Here is a 19546-nt window from a genome sequence, read left to right as displayed (position 1 = left end):
CCCAATAAAGATCGGGTTTCATGATCTGCTTCATGAGGATCCTCATTTTAGACAAGGATGGATAACTCCCGCTCATGTGAATTGCAATTTGTTTTCAGTTTCTTGCGAGGATGTACCAGGAGGGCACAAGTGGTTACATTAACCCTTTACTATGTGAGTCATGTACTCCAGTCGTTTCAGGACCTGAAAAGAAGTAAGCTTTGCAAGCAAACCAACTGTTGTAGTTGGTTAGAGAAATCAGTATGCTTTTGAGGGTAACAGCCATGGAGAGAAAAAGAATGGTTAATAGTTTCTCAACACTCCAGAGAGATGGACTGTCATACTTTGATTTCTTGAACCCTTATGATTTCCTGTCTTATGGAAAGATTTCATTAAATAAATTTTCGAAGTATTTACTGCAGTGCTTGCAACAGATGTGAGTGTTGGTCAACAGAATGAAAAGCAAAACACCTTATTAAACGATATAGACCTATTCACAGAAAGCAGAAAACAGATGCAAGAATGCTTCCCCACTTTTCACAACTTGGATGCAACTCCTTTGTAGGACAGACTCCTGAAAAGAAGCAACAGCTGCATAGTCCAATCCAGGTGTGGTCAGCAGTAAGACAATTGAAAGGCAGGGCTCATCACGGAGCACGGTTATAAAAACCACATTTCTTACCCAGGAAACGTTCCCGGGGATGCTGTTAGCTGCCAAATGCTCACGCGTTACTCAAGGTGGTGTTACAGGGAACATTTGGCCTCGGGCAGTATGGAGGCGGGTGCTGGAGGTGCAGCCGCAGCAGCAGGACGGGCAGGGGTCGGGAATGGGATCGGGGATACGATCGGGGATGGGGTCGGGAATGGGATCAGGGATGGGGTCGGGGACGGGGTCAGGGATGGGGTCGGGAATGGGATCGGGGATGGGATCGGGGATGGGGTCGGGAATGGGATCAGGGATGGGGTCGGGGATGGGATCGGGAATGGGGTCGGGAATGGGATCAGGGATGGGGTCGGGGATGGGATCGGGGATGGGATCGGGAATGGGATCGGGAATGGGATCAGGGATGGGGTCGGGAACGCGGGGGCCGGGCGCCCTCTGGCGGCCCCGCGGGGAGCGGCCGCGGCTCCGGTCGGATGCCGAAAGCAAAGCAGCCGCGAGCAATAACCCTTTGCTGGCTTTGAAACGCGCTGGGAGCGCTGCTGTGGTCTGGAAAGTACCGATAAAGCGCTTCAAGGCGCAGGGGGCAGGGGGCTGCGCTGTTGCGGAGGGCCGCGGGGCCGCACGCCGGGAGGGCCGGGCAGCCGCCAGGCTCCGCCGCCCCCGAGCCGCAGGAGCGCGGCTGCCCCGGGCACGGACAAGCCCAGGCTTGCCCGGAGCTCCGCCGGGAGCAGCCCTGGACGCGGGGCTGCGGAGGGCAGGCTGCCCGCTGGGGCAAAACACATACCCTGGCTACGAGCCCCCAGGATGCGTGCGGAGGGGTTCCCCTCGGTAATTCTGTGCCATAGCTGTCAGTCCCAGCTGGGTGTGCGCTTCCTCCACGGCCTCTCCAAACTGTGCCTTAGCATTTATAGTGGGAGCGCTTTTATTCACCCGCCTTGTGTTCCACCGAAGATGTATCGCGTAAAACCTCACCTACCCACTACAGGTCAAGTTCTCCTTTCTGATGGTGCCTTAAGCTGCCACCTTCCCAGAGCAGATAAAATAAAAACCAATACCAACGACTACATCCAAGAAAGTTCAGATCCAGACATGTACAAGCAACTGCATTTAGAAATCATGCTTCTTACAGTACAGCAATGATGAAAATTTGTAGTATTTGAGTGACTTCCAATAATTTTGATTTGATACCATTTCACATGGTCAGCTTTTAACTAAGAACATAACTATCAAACAACTAAAAAGCACCAGAACTGTGATTTAAGATACCTACATAGGTACAAGCTACTAAAGACACCAGTGTGTTTAATGCCTGCGTTATCATCATGTCTATTTCTAAAGCAGTTTTCACAGCCACAAAGCACTCGATTTCCAAGGACACACTAGAGGGAACTCTCTAAGCACAAACATTTCCAAATGTTCCTTTAGGCTGACTGTAAATGGCATGATTCACCCCCCTCAGACTGTCCCCTAGCAACGAGTACAACCATCAACAAAGCTCCACCATTCATCTGCTGTCTGAAGTGTAAGTTGCTGAGGGATGGGAATAACAGAATTCATGAGGTTACAATACAAGAGTTAAACTCATGGTAATGAGGAAAGAGCTTTTTTCTCCTCTTTTGCTTGGGACTGTCGTTAAGCAGCTTTCTTGTAAATATGACTTGACTGTTCATCAACCAACTTCTCAGCTATGGAGCAAGTTTGCTTTAAGTAGACTCTGGAGTTGTAAACAATGTGTGCCAGGAGAAAAGGTGGTCGGAAGATAGCTTTGGTCCTTGCAATATTCGATTCTGAAATGCTGTTTTCAATATTGTTTGGTTTGTTTAGACAAAAGTGGTAAAGAAATTTGGATGAGAGTAAAAAGAAACAAACCTGTATGTGTTACCAAAACACAAACAAAACCCTAGAATCATTTGCTAATCCGCCTTGGATCAATCTGGATGCAGGGGCGGGGAGGAGGGGATGCCGGTGATTTACAGTCTATGGCTGGTATCTGAAGCATTCAGAGAGAAACTCCCAGAAAAAAAAAAAAAAATTAGAATTAACCTTCGGCACATGTTTGTTCAGTGCTGAAATGTATGCCAGCTGCTTAGGCTCCTGAAGAGACTAACATAACACAGAATCTAAAATACAAAGAGAGAGAGTTTGGGCAGAATAAATATCTCATAAACCTCAGAGTCCATAGAAAATAAATAGAGTCAAATACACAAGGCAAACAATAAAGTTAATACAAGCAAAAGATATGGAGAGGAGATGAAGGGGCACCAGTGGTTTATGGCTTTTTGCATAAACTTGAAAGCAAGGTAGGAGTACTCAACATCCCAGGCAAACACAAAATGGTGACATAACCTCCTTGACTTGAACCCTTCAGAGAGACAATGAGTGTCACAGCAGTGGAGGAATGCCCATGGGCCTGCAAGAAGAGAGAATAAATTCATTTTAGTTAGATTCACCACCTAAAGAGGTGCTAAAAGCAAAGGCTGATCCTGGTGATCTAATGCAGTGAGCTCAGCAGACACAGCAAGGTGGAAACTTCAGCAAACCAGGAAAAATGTCCTCAGAAGCAGCAGCAGCAGCAAGGGGAAGGTGTCTTGCAGGCTTTAAAGACACAACAGGTTGAGAAGGTGATTACTGAAGAGAATAACGGTGTAAACACTTGGGCACCTTACCCAAAAACCTTGTGTTCTCATCAGGGCAGGGAACATACCCCAGGCAGAAGATTGACATGTGGGTTTCTCAGTTTCTTTTGCTTTGAAGAAAAGAACTACATCAGCAGCACTAACTGGGAATCATGAGACAAGAAAAAGAACCAGTAGGACCACACTAGGAACTGATGTTGACTGCTTTGAAGGAAAAATAGGGAAGCACAGAAAACAGAACAAACTAAAATGTACTAAATAGAACATATTTTTATTATGTTTTATTAATATTAAAAATATTTGAAATAATAAGTACCAATTCTTATCAATCATAACTAGCAAACGTCCTTATAAAAACAGAATGTGATTTTGAAGGTCCAGCACTTCTGGGAATTTTAGGTTTTCAGACTGCTGTTTTGCCACTTTAGTTTACAAGAGTGCATCAATATCTATATTGATGACACTGGGGGTAAGGTAAAAATAATAGGCAAGCACAGCCAAAAGATTTATAAGCAGCTTTGGGAAATACTTAGGCTGGCTAGAGTTGAAGGAAAGTGTAAATTCACGTGGAAGGAAAACACTCCAGGGAGAAGTTAACAAAGCCTCAGCAGGGAGATAGAAGGCAGCAGGGCTGGCACTACCACCTCTGATATCTACTAAGGGCAGAGCCATTCCTTGGAACAGTGAACAATATGGCAATGAGGAAATTTGAGTCCCTGCTACCTGCTGAAATAGCACCCCAAATTCACTTTTGTGTGCAAGAGTCATAGATATGGGAAGAATTTGAGGAACTAATGAAATATTCCAGTTTTGAGGGGTTGTGACAGAAGGCACAAAACTAAGGTTGTCCAGTAATAGAGTTAGTTATAGTTGTTTGAAAAGATTATGGTAAAAATTGGTGGTCAGTACTTTATGTATCATGTGCACTGATTTAATGTGCAGAACATTAAGTCTAGCTGAATTATATAAAAATTTAATATTATTTAGAGAAGGTCAGTGTGGACAGAAACTGACTTTAAATCACATGGACTTGACTTATTCACTTAGTAGTGAACTTTTTTAATTACAGATGCTTTATTATTTGCATTATAACACTGGTATTTCACAGATGCTGGAGTGAGTGACTGCAGACTCACTGCAGAGCACACAAGGACTCCACTGTGGTGACAATACTGTTCAAACCCCATTTTTTACCTTGGCTATTCACATCTCCTACCTGTCTTTGTACTGATACAAGACCTGTAGGCAGATTACCAATTAGCATAACTCAGTTCTATCACTATTTGATGTACAGCAGCTGGGGTATCCAAAAAGCACAGAGAGAATCAGGCACTTTGTAGTGGTACAGCCTCTCTACATCAGTCCCATGCCATACTCTGCTATATATTTTAAAAAGGTCAGTAGGTCATTTTTGATCTGTAAAACAACAAAGGTCATTTTACAAAGGTGCCAGACACAAGAGAAAGTATTAGCCTTGTCTAAAAACCTGGGAGTATGGGCTCTGGGATGTGTGTACTTCCAGAAGGAATGCTAACCCACACTGGTACATGTGGCCAGGGAATGTTGCTGAGCCCTCTCAGGTGGGCAGCCTACCTACAGTATCTTTATGCACTTGCTTAGAAGATCAGTGCTATTCAGCCCAAATGATCCCCCTTCTGTATTACAGACGTACATTTCATAAGCATAGTTCCACCCTGTGCCAGAGGATTTCCAGATCTCAACCTAAACCACTAACACTAATGTTGTTCCCATGGAGCCATTTCAGAGTCCTGAGACAGATACTGTACATCCCTGGGACATTCTACAGTGCACAGCAAGGCCAAGGGTACAGGTCTGTGCTCACTGTAAATCAGTGGCTATTTCAATCATTTGCCAGTAGCATTCTGCTTTTTTAACATTACCCCCTGGTTTATGTTTTACTTTTGCATTGTTCATAAATACAGTTGGCATGCAGAAGATGGCATCTTCCCCCTCCCTTTTTTAATTGCCTTTTTTTCCCCCAGCAGTCCACAGGGGTTCATTTAAGCTTTCAATTGTTCTATAATTTATATTAAACCCTCACAAGACTCATACTCCAGTGAATGTGGTTGCCACTGGAGCAAAATCCAATCAAACCTACAAGCTCATCAAGTAGTCAGGCACTGATGAACATCATAGGAGAGAACCATAGAACACAACCACAGAATATCACAGGCTGGAAGGGACCCACAAAAGTTGAATCCAGCTCCGGGCTCTGTACAAGACAAACCTTAAATACAGTAAGTTATTCTCCCTCACATAATTAAGACATCCAGTTATGGCTCCAATTGAAGGTGGGCACTACAGGCCCTCCTACAGGAGGTTTTCCTGTATCTGCAGCATGCCCACATGCCTTGCCTCCTTTCTGAACTGAACTATGAGCTGTATATTCTTTCATTTCTTCTGGACTCCAAAAAGAGAGAGTAGTAGAGAACATGGACACATGGACAACTTCTCTTCAGTTACGGCAACTTCTCTTTGAATGCTTGTTTGGTTTTACACGCAGGCTGTGGGTGCCCCATCTCATCTCCTGCTTTCACAACTCACCTGGAGTGGGAGTTGATGTCCTCAAGGCAGCGGAACTGCAGTGCTGCTCTGGCAGGGGAACTGCAGTGCTGCTCTGGCATCCACAGTGCTGCTCTGGCATCCACAGCACTGCTCCACGATGCCTCTGCAGCTGTAGAATGGTTGAGAGGGGCAAGGCTGAGCTTCAGTGGCCACTCTGCAGACGCCAGGAAACATCATTTAGCAAGGCACCCAACTTCACTGTGCTGGGCTGAAAAGGCAGCTGCTTGCCTAACAGCACCACCAGAGAGAACAGCAGCAACATGAGAACAAGAGCCCCATCACTTCTCCAATTAAACATCTCTGCAGGGATGGAAAAACACAGGCAAACCCAATCTGAACAGTTCCATCCATAGCACATTAAAAGGACTGGGCCAGCTTGGCATTTAATTCCATGATAACATGATGCCTCACCTGGGTGGGCCATGAGAGATGAATGAATGAATGAATGAATGAATGGCCTGATCTTTGTTGCCAAGCAGGCACATTACAGACAGCACATTCTAGAGACAACTCACTGTTTAGATACAGCAGGCTTCAGATCCTTGCACCTTCATGTCACAGGAGATCTTTTTATGCTGATGTGCACTGTTAACCCAAATACAGCCACACACTGCACACATAAGAAGAAAATCTGGAAATATTCCAGATCACCTGCAATTACTTTCATTAGTGTGTGGGTTCCTTGAGGCACCAGGTAGTTCATACACATTCTGTCTGGTATTCCCAGTAAGTCTAGGCTCAAAGCTTGGAAGTTCATCCAAGGAATCAGCATCAAGTCTTTCAGCCACTGAAGGAAGAGAGGGGCCTGCATGGATGATTCAAACACCCTGGCCCTTGTCTGTAAATATTGAAGGGTCTGCCCTTCAGTAAAGCATACTTCAGGGCACAGTAAAAATGCAATTAAGATGACTGAGCCATGTTTAGTACAATATATATGCAGGTTTCTTGGGATGAGGACAAATGGTTTTAAAAATCAGCCCAAAGAAAGTTCTAGAACAGATACTGTTTCCTAACATCATTTCTTCCACCTATAAACTCAAACCCACTCTTTTTAAAATAAAATTATCCATCACCTCTTGCAATCTCAGTATTTTTTTCCCCCTAAAATACATTTCAGGATTTCCACAAATACAAAAATGAACGTCAGTGAGCAAGAGTATACCCACCATTCATCTACTTCCAACTCCCATGAATATATTATATCAGTGCAGACATGTCCTGTCAGGCTATGAGCATTAGATAACCACAAGTTAGACAGCATTAAAGGATGTGCAGCCTAATGTTTTACCAGTCTTTTAGAGCTTCAGAAAAATATAAAAACTTCAAAAAATTCCTGATTTCATTATTATTTTGACCAAGCCTAGTAACTTCAGCATAATACTTCTGTTAAATGTAATGTTTCAAAATCCAAGATTCTTACAAGTATGATGAAAGTATCCAAAAGTCTGGAAGACTTCAGCATCAAACATCACAAGATTCAAGCACTCGATTGCTCATGGAACAGAAAAAATCTTTAAGAAAAGTGTTCCTTTGACCAACTCAGAAGAATGATTTTCTGAGACAGAGCCTGGAAGACTTGCAGATGACTGTATGGATGAATTTTGAGAGCTTTATGCTCAAGAAAGTTTGACAGCTTGAGCTGGATTTAGCTTCTGACTAATTAAGAAAACCTGCAAAATTGCAGATTTCCTTGTCACAATGTCTGCTCTGACACCAAAGTTGCAAAAATCAAGTTTCAGACAGTTTGTTGCAACAGCACGGGGACTCAGCCTGCAGAAGCAGATCGTGTCTAATCCTGTAGTGACCATGTGCATAACTCCTGACCTCTGTAAAACTGCTGAGAATCGCTCTATCACAGACACTTCAAATACACTGTACAAACGCAACCTTAGAAAGTGATCACAAATGAACTCTTTGAGGAAAAGATGGCTAATAATCTCTCCCTAATGCACACTTTTATTTAAATCCAAACTGGCTGGTATGTACTCACAAAGGCCAACCACTGAAACTTTGCCTCTTGTGGCTGGCACAGAACCTGCCATGCCATCTACAACGTTCAGAAACAAAGTGCTCATCACCCTTGTGTGTGATCACCTGTGATCTGCCTCAGGTTCTCATTTCTATATTTCTACCTGTATTGATACATTTATGTATTAAACATCATAATTGTTGCAACACCAGTGCTTTGAATGCCCAAAAGGAAATCAGCTCTTGAAAACAGATGTAAGAAAGGAACTGAATAAACAAGCCTTCACAGGAAGCACTGCTGTGCAAAGCCATCTTCTCTAAGGAAGCAGGATGTAATGCCTGATTTCAAATTAGTATTACTTAGACTTCTGGGAAAAGGGAAAAGAAGGTGGTCATTGATTTAGACCAAGTTAATTGCTGTCTTTCAACTGAGTATTAGAATAAATTTCAAAAGATGGTGCCCTTGTAAAGAGTTTATTCTACAACCATCTTTTATTCATGAAAACTGGTATTCCAAAGGGAATCAGAGATTTTTAAAAAATACCACTAATGCTGTTTTCCTTCAGCTTTAATTATTTCTTTTTTATTTTTCTAAGTCAAATGAGCCAGTATATTGGTATTCCTAATTCATTCATCTTGCATTTTGGTGAGTTAGTTACCATCACTGTTCTGCATTATAAAATTTCAGTCTCTTTGGAATACTAATTTCCTATCTACAGGTTTAATTTTTAAAATTTCATCCTATTTCCCTGATTTTTCTCTCAACAGGTGCTGCTGTAAAATTTAATATAAAATATTTAGTCACAAAATAGTATTGCTTTTATGCACATTGTTGCAAGATTTTTTTCTCCAATAAAAACGATACCATCTTCCATAAAATCCTCAACATATTAAGAACTGTGATGCAGAACAAAATTACACAGTGTGAAACAGGTACCAGCACAACAGTGAGATTATATTACATCAAAAAATTTTAATGGTCCCAAATATATACTCAACAACTAAGCATACACTCAGGGGGGCAAAAAAAATTATGACACAAAAGTGACCACATCTAGAATTCCACTCAATCTTTAATCAAGAAGGGACAAACAAATCCCCCACCTCAAAAAAAAATTTCTGCAGTTTAAAGGGCAAAGGGAACAGATTTAAAAAAAAAGAGGAAACTTTATATTCGGCCCTCCCCCGCAGAGGTTTTTAAAACCTGTTGTAGCTCGAGTAAAATGTTCAGAATGTATGATTTCAAAGGCAGGTCTCTTTTATACAAAGAAACTGCTGGCATTCTTAACTAGTGAAGAATTATGGCAAAACCCGCCTTTTCTTCAGAAGTCTCATACATGGTCCAAGAAAGCATATTCTGATTGTAGCAACTGACCAGCCAATCCAGAGTTCCACTAACAAAACTCCTGCCCTGTTGGCTTTTTTTCTTTTTTTTTTTAATTTTTCTTTTTTTTTGTTTTGTTTTGTTTTCCATTTCCTTCCCTGAGAAAAGGGCAACATGTGGTCCAAGCTGGAGAGCTCAAAGGCATAAGTCTTTCCCCTAAATGAAGTATTTCTCCTTCTTCTGCTCCTTTGAATTGGCACTTGATTGGCAGAAATCCATTTGTATAGGTTGATCTGTGTCATACACAGTAGTTCACAAAAGATTGCTGCTTTGCTGTGGGTTTGTTTTGTTTTTGGAAAAAAATCCTTCCCCAACTGGTAATATTCTTCAGCAGTTGCCATTATGATGACTCAAGCTTTGCTTTCTTTGACAAAGGTAAAGTTTCCTCTTTATCTTCATCTTCATCATCCTCTTCATCATCATCAGGATAATCTACAAGCCCAACGAGGCCTCCCTACAAAGACAAACCCAATTATTACAATTAAGAGAATGTTTGTACATTGATTATTCATGACTGCATTGTAACACGATATTTGCACAGAATACTGCCATAAGCACACTGGTTCAGAAGGTTTTGTATAAAATAATTCAGAACAAAAAGAAATCCTTCAATATGAATGAAAATGACATTATCTGAGACATGTCTAAATTAATAAATCCAAAATGGGGTTTTATTTTTCTATCTGGAAATATTGCCAGCTGAAATTTAAATAAAGCAAATAATCTACATGATTTTGCTAAGTGTCACTGCAGCTCCATGTGTAAAGACACAGTTTATTTTTACTGAGCACAGCTGACTACATTGAGCAATCTGGAAGCACTTCAAAAACAAATGCAGAATACCTTCAATTTCAATTTTTGAATTATGATACTTTTAGAACAGTTTGTCTTCACAAAAGTTAAAGTGAGTAGTGATTAAGAATTTTTAAAAATAATATAATTTAATTATGTGTACAGGTTACAAAGTTTAAATAACTTGTCAGCTGAAAATGAAAATGTATCTAGTATCATTAAAAACTCTATTGTACTGCAAATACCTACAAATTTAAGATTTGGCAACTCTGGACCTTTGAAGAAGCAACATGAGCTTCTGAAACTTCCCCTAACTATACTGTGTTGCAATATCTGAAGCATCAAATACTTTACTCAAAGGTCCTATTACTTATTCAGGTGCCTAATAATGGACACCCAAACCAGAACATACCAGTCAACTGTATACCAAAATACAACTTGAAAAACAATTACACATATTCTGTGCAATCACATACACGTAACACTGAGTACACTACACCTAAAGCAACATCAGGTAATTAATGAAAAACCCCATTTGAACACTGTTTCTAGTTTGTGGTTGGCACGTTTCACTCTGAAAGAAGATACCTTCTGCCAGAACCCAGGAGTGCTTTTCAGTGCACTGCATGCTCCCTTTTGTAACCTGAACATTTTTCTTTTGTCACCACTACTTGAAAATTTGTGGAGTCAATAATGCATCCAATATATTCCATATGTTAAGACTCCATTTCAGACTCAAGGAATTACACTGTCTGAGAGAGAAAAACCTCTAATAGACTGAATGGATTTGCAAGCCAATTCCGTCCCTTTTAAAAAGCACTTGACTAACTCTTAGGTTATTCAAGGAGTTTCCTCCACAGAACGATTTAGAGGAAGTGTCCTTAGCTTCTTCCATCAGCCAAACTCTTCTGACCCAGGTGTTTTCCAGAGAATGCAATCCAAATACAAACTCTGAAGCCATGCGGAGTAGGAAAAAACCCCCAAACCCTAAATTCCCCATTCACCTTCACTAGAAGTTAGGTGAACAAGCAGTACGGTAGCATTACAAAACAAGGATGAATCAGTGTTATTCCAAGACTATCTGACAACTGACAAACATACCACACCTTTTAGAAATGGAAACACTTGTTATGAAAATAAATTCTCATTATCCGAACTGCACTGTACTTATCTGCCCCCCTGTGCTGAGAAAATAGCACTCTACTTTCCTAAGTTTGAACATTTTTATTCAGAAAATCTGATAATATCTAACAGTGTCTGAAAATGTATTTAAAAATGCTAGTTTTGAATATTCACTCCAAGCTACAATGCTCTTCTAAAGTGGCCATCTTCTTGTACTTCAGAATGTTCCAAATCAAAACTGTAAGTTAGTTCAAAGGCAAAAATGTCACGCTCAGGTATTAAAAATTGTTCTGGTTTACAGCAATCACATCCAATGCAATTTATTTCTTCCACATAGGTCAATTATAGAATTCTAAACAACATTAAAATGGTGATAGTAGAAATTCTCAATGGATGTGCAGGGCATTGTGGTATCTACCACAATTTGGCTATGTTTCCAAAATATGTATTTTTACCTGTCAAATACCCCTGTGCAATTTCACATGGGTACAGTGTTGTCTGTATTTGACTGTAAATATTACTACTGAAAGTAACTAATGGCGTGATCCCTTCTTAACTAGTCTGGGTATTAAAAGAGCTTTTATTTTTATTTCTTTCATATACAGCAGATCTCATTAAAAATGCTGAAGGTCAGACAAGAAGTACACACAAACCAGACTGCTTAACTTGTTGGGACTCACACAAACTTCAGAGAGATGCAAAAGCAAACTCCTACTCTGTAACAATAAAGCCAACCTCCAACCATTCAAATTACCTTAGTTGTAATAGCTGCCATCTGAGATGTGCTTTTAGAAACTGATCCAGGTGAGCCAGGGGACCCTGGAGACCCAGGGGACCCGGGAGATCCAGGCAGATTACTTGCAGAAGACTGGCTGGTAAGGTTAGATTTTGTACCACTGGAAAAAGAAAGCTTGAAACTCGGGCTCTGGCGACCTGAAAGGTTAGTTTTCAGAAGAACTTCCTTTTCTTCACTCTCTTTCACTGCAAAGAAAGAAAAAAGACAAAAAATAAAGCAGTATTATTGAGTGAAACATTAAATTACAAATCACTTCACTGTTTGGGAAAAGGCATAATACTTTATGTACAACTCAGTTATGTGAGTCATCATAGGCTTTTTCCTTACTACTGTATCACCTACCAGTGGTTGTCACAGGCCAGGAATGAACACTTTTGTTCTACCAATGGTATCACCTGATCATTTATGTACAAAATTTTGAGTTAGCACATAACATTTAATTATAACCCAAATAAAACACTGAAAAGCTTGACTATCAGATAAAAATTTAATTCAAATGTTTTAAAAAATCTACAACACATCATTCTGTCTCTAAAGACAACAAAATTTTTTAATATGTGGTCTACCAAATTGATGTTGTAATTTCAAAATAAATCCTTCACTGCAGTAGGACTGAATAGTAAAAGTTATGGCATTCATCTTCTCATCACTTACATTTTTTTCTTTCCATGAATTTGCTGATAGGGTCCATAATATCCTCATCATTTTTAGGCTTGTCAGAAGGGGGCACCACTGCCTCTCCATCTTCCATATCATCCTCATCAGTATTAAACCACATTTCCTCCTCATCCTCCAGAGTTCTTGCATCCCTTCTGTACCTGTGGTTTCTCAAAATGGAGCGCATGCTGCAGAACAGGAGGTTTTAAAAGCTTAGATTCAAAAATCAACTTACATTAATAATAAAACTTCTACTTGACACTCAGTGACAGCTTACAAATCCATACATTGCAGAGCAATAAAAACATCAGCAAATCATTCCCTATTGCAAACCTTTGTGTTTTCAATAAAATATCATTAAAAACTTCTCTGTATAAAGAATCAAATAAAGTACAGCTCTGCTAACAGCACATTCAGACCACTCTATCAGTACAAAATTCTGTAGTATATAAACAGTACTATTAAAAGTAATTTTAATAAATCTCACTGAAGTGCTGCATCCAGTTGGTTTACCAGTTTGCACTGATAAATAAGAAGTTGTAAAACAAAGAGCTTAGAAACACAGACATATTCTCTGAAAATACTTTTAACCTGTTAGTATTCGGCATCCAACAAGTTAAAAAAACGTAATAAAAATCTAACTTAAATTTGACTCCAATTTTAAGTAGATAAATTGAAGAGAAGGCTCTCTCTCTGCCACATCCACCTGTTACAACTTTTGGTCACTTATCAGTATTTTCCATTTTTCAGAGCCTTGGATATAAATTGCTACCTCTCTCTCTATTTGATCTATTACCAATGTTGGTTTATCTCAGCTCCACCTCCCTTTTCTCTTTTCTCACAGAAGCAGTATTATGGTCTCAGAGCAGAGGGACAGGGATTTAGGGATGTGGCCCTTGAAGAATGGGCAGGAGAAGTGGAAGAAACATTGAAAACATTTTCATTGCTAGAAATTGATTTAACAGTCAGTTTCCAACAGCAGCATGAAATTCTTGATTAAGCACTTCACAGTTTACTGGATGAAATTTCATGTTTTTCAGAAAGTGTCTGTAGTGTTTTTGGTTACTGGGATCAAAATGTTAATAATACAACCTAGACATTTGCATTACTGACTGCAGGAAAAAGCCAGAAGGGAAAAATTAAAATATTACAAGCTATTGAGTAAAAATGCTAAATGTACTTTTAATGATAAATCTAGTTGTAGGTAAGCATTATCATACATCTATACATACTGCATCGTTTTACAATTTATTTAAACTCAAGTTCTGCTAAGAGCACAAAACTAAGACTGAAGTGGAACTCTAATGAATACTTTTCTGGCCTGTGTCAACAACATGTTGGGCTCCTTCCTTACTGAACTATTCTTTGCTATAATATGTAAATAGATTCTTGTTATTTGTGCATTAATTCTGGGTTTTCACTTTAAAAATTACATGCACTGTGACAGGTCTTGTGCAGTCACTACATAAGACATAGGAAGAAGGCTGAGCTACAAACCTCCTAAAGCTCTATCTTCTGTTGGATGAACTCAGGCAGCACAACCACTTATCTCAAGCCAAGGAAAAAACTACAGCTTTACTTGCTCTACTGGATGGAAATTACTGAAGAAAGCAGCTGGGTGTTCTTTCCCACGTATGAATTAATGTAAGCAAGAATCACAGCCTTGGATTTCACAGTTGTTTAAGTGATATGCTTTGCTGACATAAGCCAAAATAATAACATCTCACTTTTAACACCTTAGTACTCAAATTGCAGATCCTGCACATGCTCTTTAAAGTGCTTCAATGTTTTAAAATAAATCTACACTTCTAGTCTCATTTTAATTGTACAACTCTCAAATTTAAGTATTAAGAAATCTCGTGGCAGGAAACCAAAGTCTGAAATGTCAAGATATCCCAGTAGGACTAATCAGAATTAATTTTAATGTGTTTTCAAACTAATTCAAGACAGCAAAACAAGAACAGATCTTGCTAACAATTCTGAAGAGTAACTCATCTGTTCACATAAGCAGTCATTTTGTTTTAATGAAACTAGACATAAAGAAAAAATAAATGGAGCAAAAAGGCCTAAACTTCCTATTTTTATATATCTCAACCTTTTAAACTTGAGGAACTGTGTACAAAGAAAGGCAACTTTTGCTCTGGCAAACAGAAAGAGTGGTTCAAGCTTTGCATCAGATTGCTTTTTACTCCATCAGTAGATCTAACAGGGACAAAAAAGCATTCTCTGAATTTCTTTCTACGTTCTATTCCTCAGGCATTTTGATAAAGCTTATTGAAATATCTCCTCCCACAATTCAAATGAAAGGAAATCTGACGTGTCAATTTTTGAAGGAAAAATCCACAGAATGCTAATTCACAACTGACAGTCTTTCAAATTAGCAGTGGAAATCTGTTATTTAGACAAATCAACTTGGTAGAGATACTTGGGAGGCTTCCAGCTTCATGGAAGTACTGCACGTAAGTTTAAGATGTGATAAATTAGCATTATGACTGGGGGTCCAGCAACTAACGTTTGCTGAAAGTTGATGAAAAGTCTATAGCAACATATTTGAAAATCACACTTTTAATCAAGTAAATTCAGCAAGGCTTGAATTGCAAGCAGGAGTCTAAATTATCAGTATTTCCCAGAACAAGGGAACAACCCACCAGTAACAACCCATCCAGCATCTGGATGCAAACAGTCTGATAAGAGAATTATAGCATCAGTATGCTATTAAGAGCATTTAGTGTATTTTACCTGTCAAGTTTTGGATTATCTTGTCTTTCCCTTTGTTGCTCAAATCGTAGTTTCAGTCCTTTGAATGTCTGCACATAATCTACATCTTCCAGTGCCTTCCAGTAATTTTCAATTACATGAGCTGTTAACGATTTTATATCTTCCTATAGGAAGAAACAAACATAAAGTGACTTATTTTCATTCAAATTAATTTATTTAATACAATATAAAAAGTATCTGAAACGTGAATGCCATAGCAAGCACTACAGTAATTAACTTATGCAAAAATGAGTATGTAAGTATATGCATAATTAAAAATCTAGAACCTCAAGTATTTGATTAGCAAAACAACATCAATTTTCTAGCAGTATCTCCTTCAAAACATTACAGAACCTAAAGCCTGATAAAAACTGTACCAAAGCCAATCCTAAAATGTCTTTCCACTGTAACTGAGAGATATTTTTATACTGACAGAGCACGGCGTGGAGTCCTTCAGGAACAGGCTGCTCCAGCAAGGGGTCCCTGTGGGGTCACAAGTCCTGTCAGTGACCCTGCTCCAGTGTGGGCTCCTCTCTGCACAGGGCCACAGGTCCTGCCAGGAGCCTGCTCCTGCACAGGCTTCCCAAGGGCTCAGAGCCTCCTTCTTCAGGTCTGTGCTCTGCCTGGGGTCCTCCACAGGCTGCAGGTGGATTTCTGCTCCACCACAGACCTCCAGTGGGCCACAGGGAGACAGCTGCCTCACCACAGACATGGACATCACCATGGACATCACCATGGGCTGCAGGGCAATCTCTGCTCCGACCTCAGCCAGTGGCACAATCATCTCAGAGCCAGCTGGCACTGGCTCTATTGAACACAGGGGAAGCTTCCAGCAGCTTCTACAGAAGCCACCCCTTTAGCCACTGGCCACCACTGCCACTGCAAACCCAATACACCACTGTACAAGGCATGACCACCTAAATATAGGTGAACTTTTCCCATAGCTTCAAAACCAGTTTTCAATTAACTCCTCCATGATGACCAGGTCATCTCACTCTTGAATTACCTTGAGTCCCAACTCAAAGAAGAAAGAGCTGATCAATAGTACAGATTTCAAGAGGTGACAGTGCGTGGTGACTTAGTCTTCCACAACTGTCTGCACCCCAGCTTGGCCCCATTTACCACATTTACAGTCTGTACAGCATCTCATCAACATCTGGATGCAAACAACAGCAAGGAAATAGGACTGTGCAGACAGCCAAACTGGCATGAATATTTAAGAGACTCCCCATGGAAGGAATGTGGTAGCACTCCATTAAAATAATCAAAAGAGATTGGTATCTCTTCTGTATAATTCCATATTCCATTGAATTGGCATTACAGAGCACAGCTAAATTTGATGGGTTTGCAGCAGTAGCTTCTAATTACATTCCTGTCATAACAAGCCCATCCAATCTGCATGATGAAATTTGATTAGTGCTGCCTTTGCAAATCTGGCTATTGTGAGTACAGTATCAAGTGAATTTAATCTTCAAGTAATGGTACTGTTTGAATGTAAGAAATAATATGTGCAAATATGAAATAGTGATATAAAAAAAGGTTCATATAAATACAGTATCATACAGTCCCATTATGACAGCATAATTTAGGGCGAAAGCAAAAAGAAAAGTAATCTTGAATTACAAGACAAAACAATGCAGTAATTATCTTCAGCATATAATAGCACTCACCACTCTGATAAATTCAAACATCTCTATTATGGCAGAGTTCATGAGATTATAACGGGAACCATTATTTAGAAATGCTTTGACCACGGGTTCAAACAGAAAACTTTTCATTATATAACGGTTGTAGAACTCATCTTTTAGCCCAATTATCTTTCTCTTGAAACGAAGGGCACCTGAAACACACATGTTGTCAAAAGTTTTTATATTTGAAAGCAAAACTGCAGAAATTACTCAACATTAGTTACAGCAATTTACCCCCTCAGTTCATATACAGCAATACATTCAGTCCTCCTCTGCTTCTCAGTAGTCTTGACTACATTGCTGAATATTACTTACCAGTTCTATCATAAAGAAATCCTCCATCGTAACTGCACAAATGACAACACCTCTGTTCACTGAAGACTTCATATAGTATGGTTCAACTATAATACTACTAACATAAAAATCTATTTTCAATTTTTTAAATTACTTATGGTAAAGGTAAAACATTTTCTCAGTAGAAGAGCTCAGATTTTTGCTTATCATCCCTATTATCTGAATGTTTGGTTAGATTTAATTAGTTCTATCAGATTAGAATAGAAACTATTTAATTTTAAAATTGGTAAATGACTTTTTATTCACATACATAGTAAGGCAAAGGCTTGATTTATAACCAGTTTAAAGGTCTTTCTGAAACTCCAAAGTGTACACAACTGAGAGAATGTCCATGCATAAAGAGAAAGTACAGTATCACATGGCAGCACATTTTGCTTAGCAACCATGAGTACAGGTAATTTGGTTACAAAATCTAAAAGGTACTTATTGTATGGTACTGCTCAGTCAACTTAAGGCTTTGTTTTTTAACTATATTTGCACAGCAGAATTACAGAGAAAATCTCCAACTTGCCTCCAGAATTAAGTCTGCTTTGACACTACTGGGCTGAGTGTGGTCAAGGAACTACCAGTCTGAAGAGCAGCACACTGAACTTCTGTGCAGTTTAATGCATTCAGGTAGTCATAGCTCTAATTAAGCACCTCTCATAATTTCTACCAAAAAGCCATCAAAACTTACAATGTTCTCTTAGTATATTCAAAACTGACATACCATCTCTTCAATTCCCCTCTCCACTGACATGAAGCAAAATCCTTCTTTTTTAAGGATAAAAATGTATCTATAAATGCAAAATCATTTACTTATAGTAGCTGATATAACTATAATCTAGTATGAGAAACATGGACTATAACAGTAGAATTTATGTATTCAGTAAAAATTGTCATGATCCATGAAGTTATTTTCCAGCAGATTGAAGATATGTATCAGTTCACATCCACAAAACTCTAGTTTATTCCTTAGCTTTCAAACTTACACAATGCCAAGAAAGCATGCTTTGAGGCCATGAGAACGAGCACCCTTCGCAGGATATCTTTGTTAATAATGTAGTTCTTTATGTGATAGGTGTGATGTTCTACACAGAAAGTTAGCAATTCCAGTATTAATGCCAAGAGTTGGGCTGTCTGAAAATCATCTGTAATAAAACAAAACCAAAATAATTAAATGTATCTGGAATACTGCCTTCAGAAGCTAACTTCAAATATCCAACTGCACTCCAGTAAACACTTTTTCTGTTTACAAGTTTTTTTATTTTCCCACAGACTTTTTATGGAACATGCTGGAGAATATGTTTAGTCTTTAAAACAGAAATTGAACAAATATGTTATGGATTGAATATTTTCTAAGAATACAGATATGGCAGGAAACTCTTAAAATATGGAACCAATTACATTTTTCTTAAATTGGTGTTTGATGGTTCAGAGTACAGAATTTAACCCTAACACGAGTAGTCAGGCTTATTTAACCAAATCACATTATGATGTCCACAAACCTAGATCATAAACTATCACCCTATATGCAGTGTCTTGACTAAGTTTACACCACAAATGTGATCTATAATGCCTTTTAACTAAAGAACTATGCAAGAAATATCTCAGGGTCTTTTAACACTTGTAAGAACTGCTGCTAGTAGCCAGCATGAACAACAATTACTTCATCACTGATCTCTGCTTTCTTAGTCTGCTGAAGAAACAACTCTCAAATTCAGCACACCTTCCCAGGGGAAATGGTGCAACATTCCTAGTAATCCCTGACATTAAGAAACCATTTAGACATGTTTAAAAGTCTATGTCAGTGAAGTGCCCCATGAGTTCTGAAAAAATGTACAAATATTTTATTTTTTGCTAAAGCCAAATTTGCAGCAAATGTTGTTCTCTCTGCAGAGTTTTGTACTGATGCATTATTCAAATGACTAAATATTGAATCAGCATTTTACTTTGAACTATGTTTCATAATCTCAGACTCAAATTTTTAGATGGAAAATTATTTGACAATTAGTCTAAACATTGACATTCAACAGCCTTGATGTGCCCAAAATCCAGAGTGTCATTACCTTTGCTAGGCTTGTCCTCTGTAGTATTGGCCAATAAAGGGGCTGTCAGAACATGCATACAATGTTTATAGAAGAAACCCAAGAACTCTGTCTTTTCTGTTTTCTAAGGAATGAA

The 19546-nt window shown here is 39.2% G+C and overlaps 1 protein-coding gene and 1 long non-coding RNA gene across 4 annotated transcripts in view; one reads left to right on the top strand and one right to left on the bottom strand.

The window, feature by feature from the left end:
- The first annotated feature begins 1973 nt into the window (after positions 1 to 1973).
- Positions 1974 to 15037, top strand: LOC135302735 (uncharacterized). Of its 2 annotated transcripts, none has more exons than XR_010364287.1 (3): positions 1974 to 2165; positions 14032 to 14228; positions 14841 to 15037. It is a non-coding gene; the product is annotated as an uncharacterized LOC135302735 (long non-coding RNA). The 2 variants fall into 2 exon arrangements; XR_010364288.1 differs by lacking the exon at positions 1974 to 2165 and adding an exon at positions 5471 to 5537.
- PPP4R3A (protein phosphatase 4 regulatory subunit 3A) overlaps positions 8787 to 19546 on the bottom strand; it is a 41581-nt gene continuing 30821 nt past the window's right edge. For both annotated transcript variants that reach the window (XM_064423564.1, XM_064423565.1), the window contains exons 9-15: positions 19432 to 19534; positions 18355 to 18513; positions 17012 to 17181; positions 15324 to 15466; positions 12582 to 12772; positions 11886 to 12112; positions 8787 to 9671 (exon numbers count right to left, since the gene is read on the bottom strand). In XM_064423564.1, the coding sequence (XP_064279634.1) occupies positions 9558 to 9671; positions 11886 to 12112; positions 12582 to 12772; positions 15324 to 15466; positions 17012 to 17181; positions 18355 to 18513; positions 19432 to 19534 (1107 nt within the window). In that variant the 3' untranslated portion in view covers positions 8787 to 9557. The remainder of the gene's footprint in view (positions 9672 to 11885; positions 12113 to 12581; positions 12773 to 15323; positions 15467 to 17011; positions 17182 to 18354; positions 18514 to 19431; positions 19535 to 19546) is intronic.

This window comes from Passer domesticus, chromosome 6 (genome assembly GCF_036417665.1).
Source record: "Passer domesticus isolate bPasDom1 chromosome 6, bPasDom1.hap1, whole genome shotgun sequence".
NCBI classification, from domain to species: domain Eukaryota; kingdom Metazoa; phylum Chordata; class Aves; order Passeriformes; family Passeridae; genus Passer; species Passer domesticus.
Note: the sequence above shows the minus strand (reverse complement) of the source record. Positions and strands in the feature narration are given on the sequence as shown.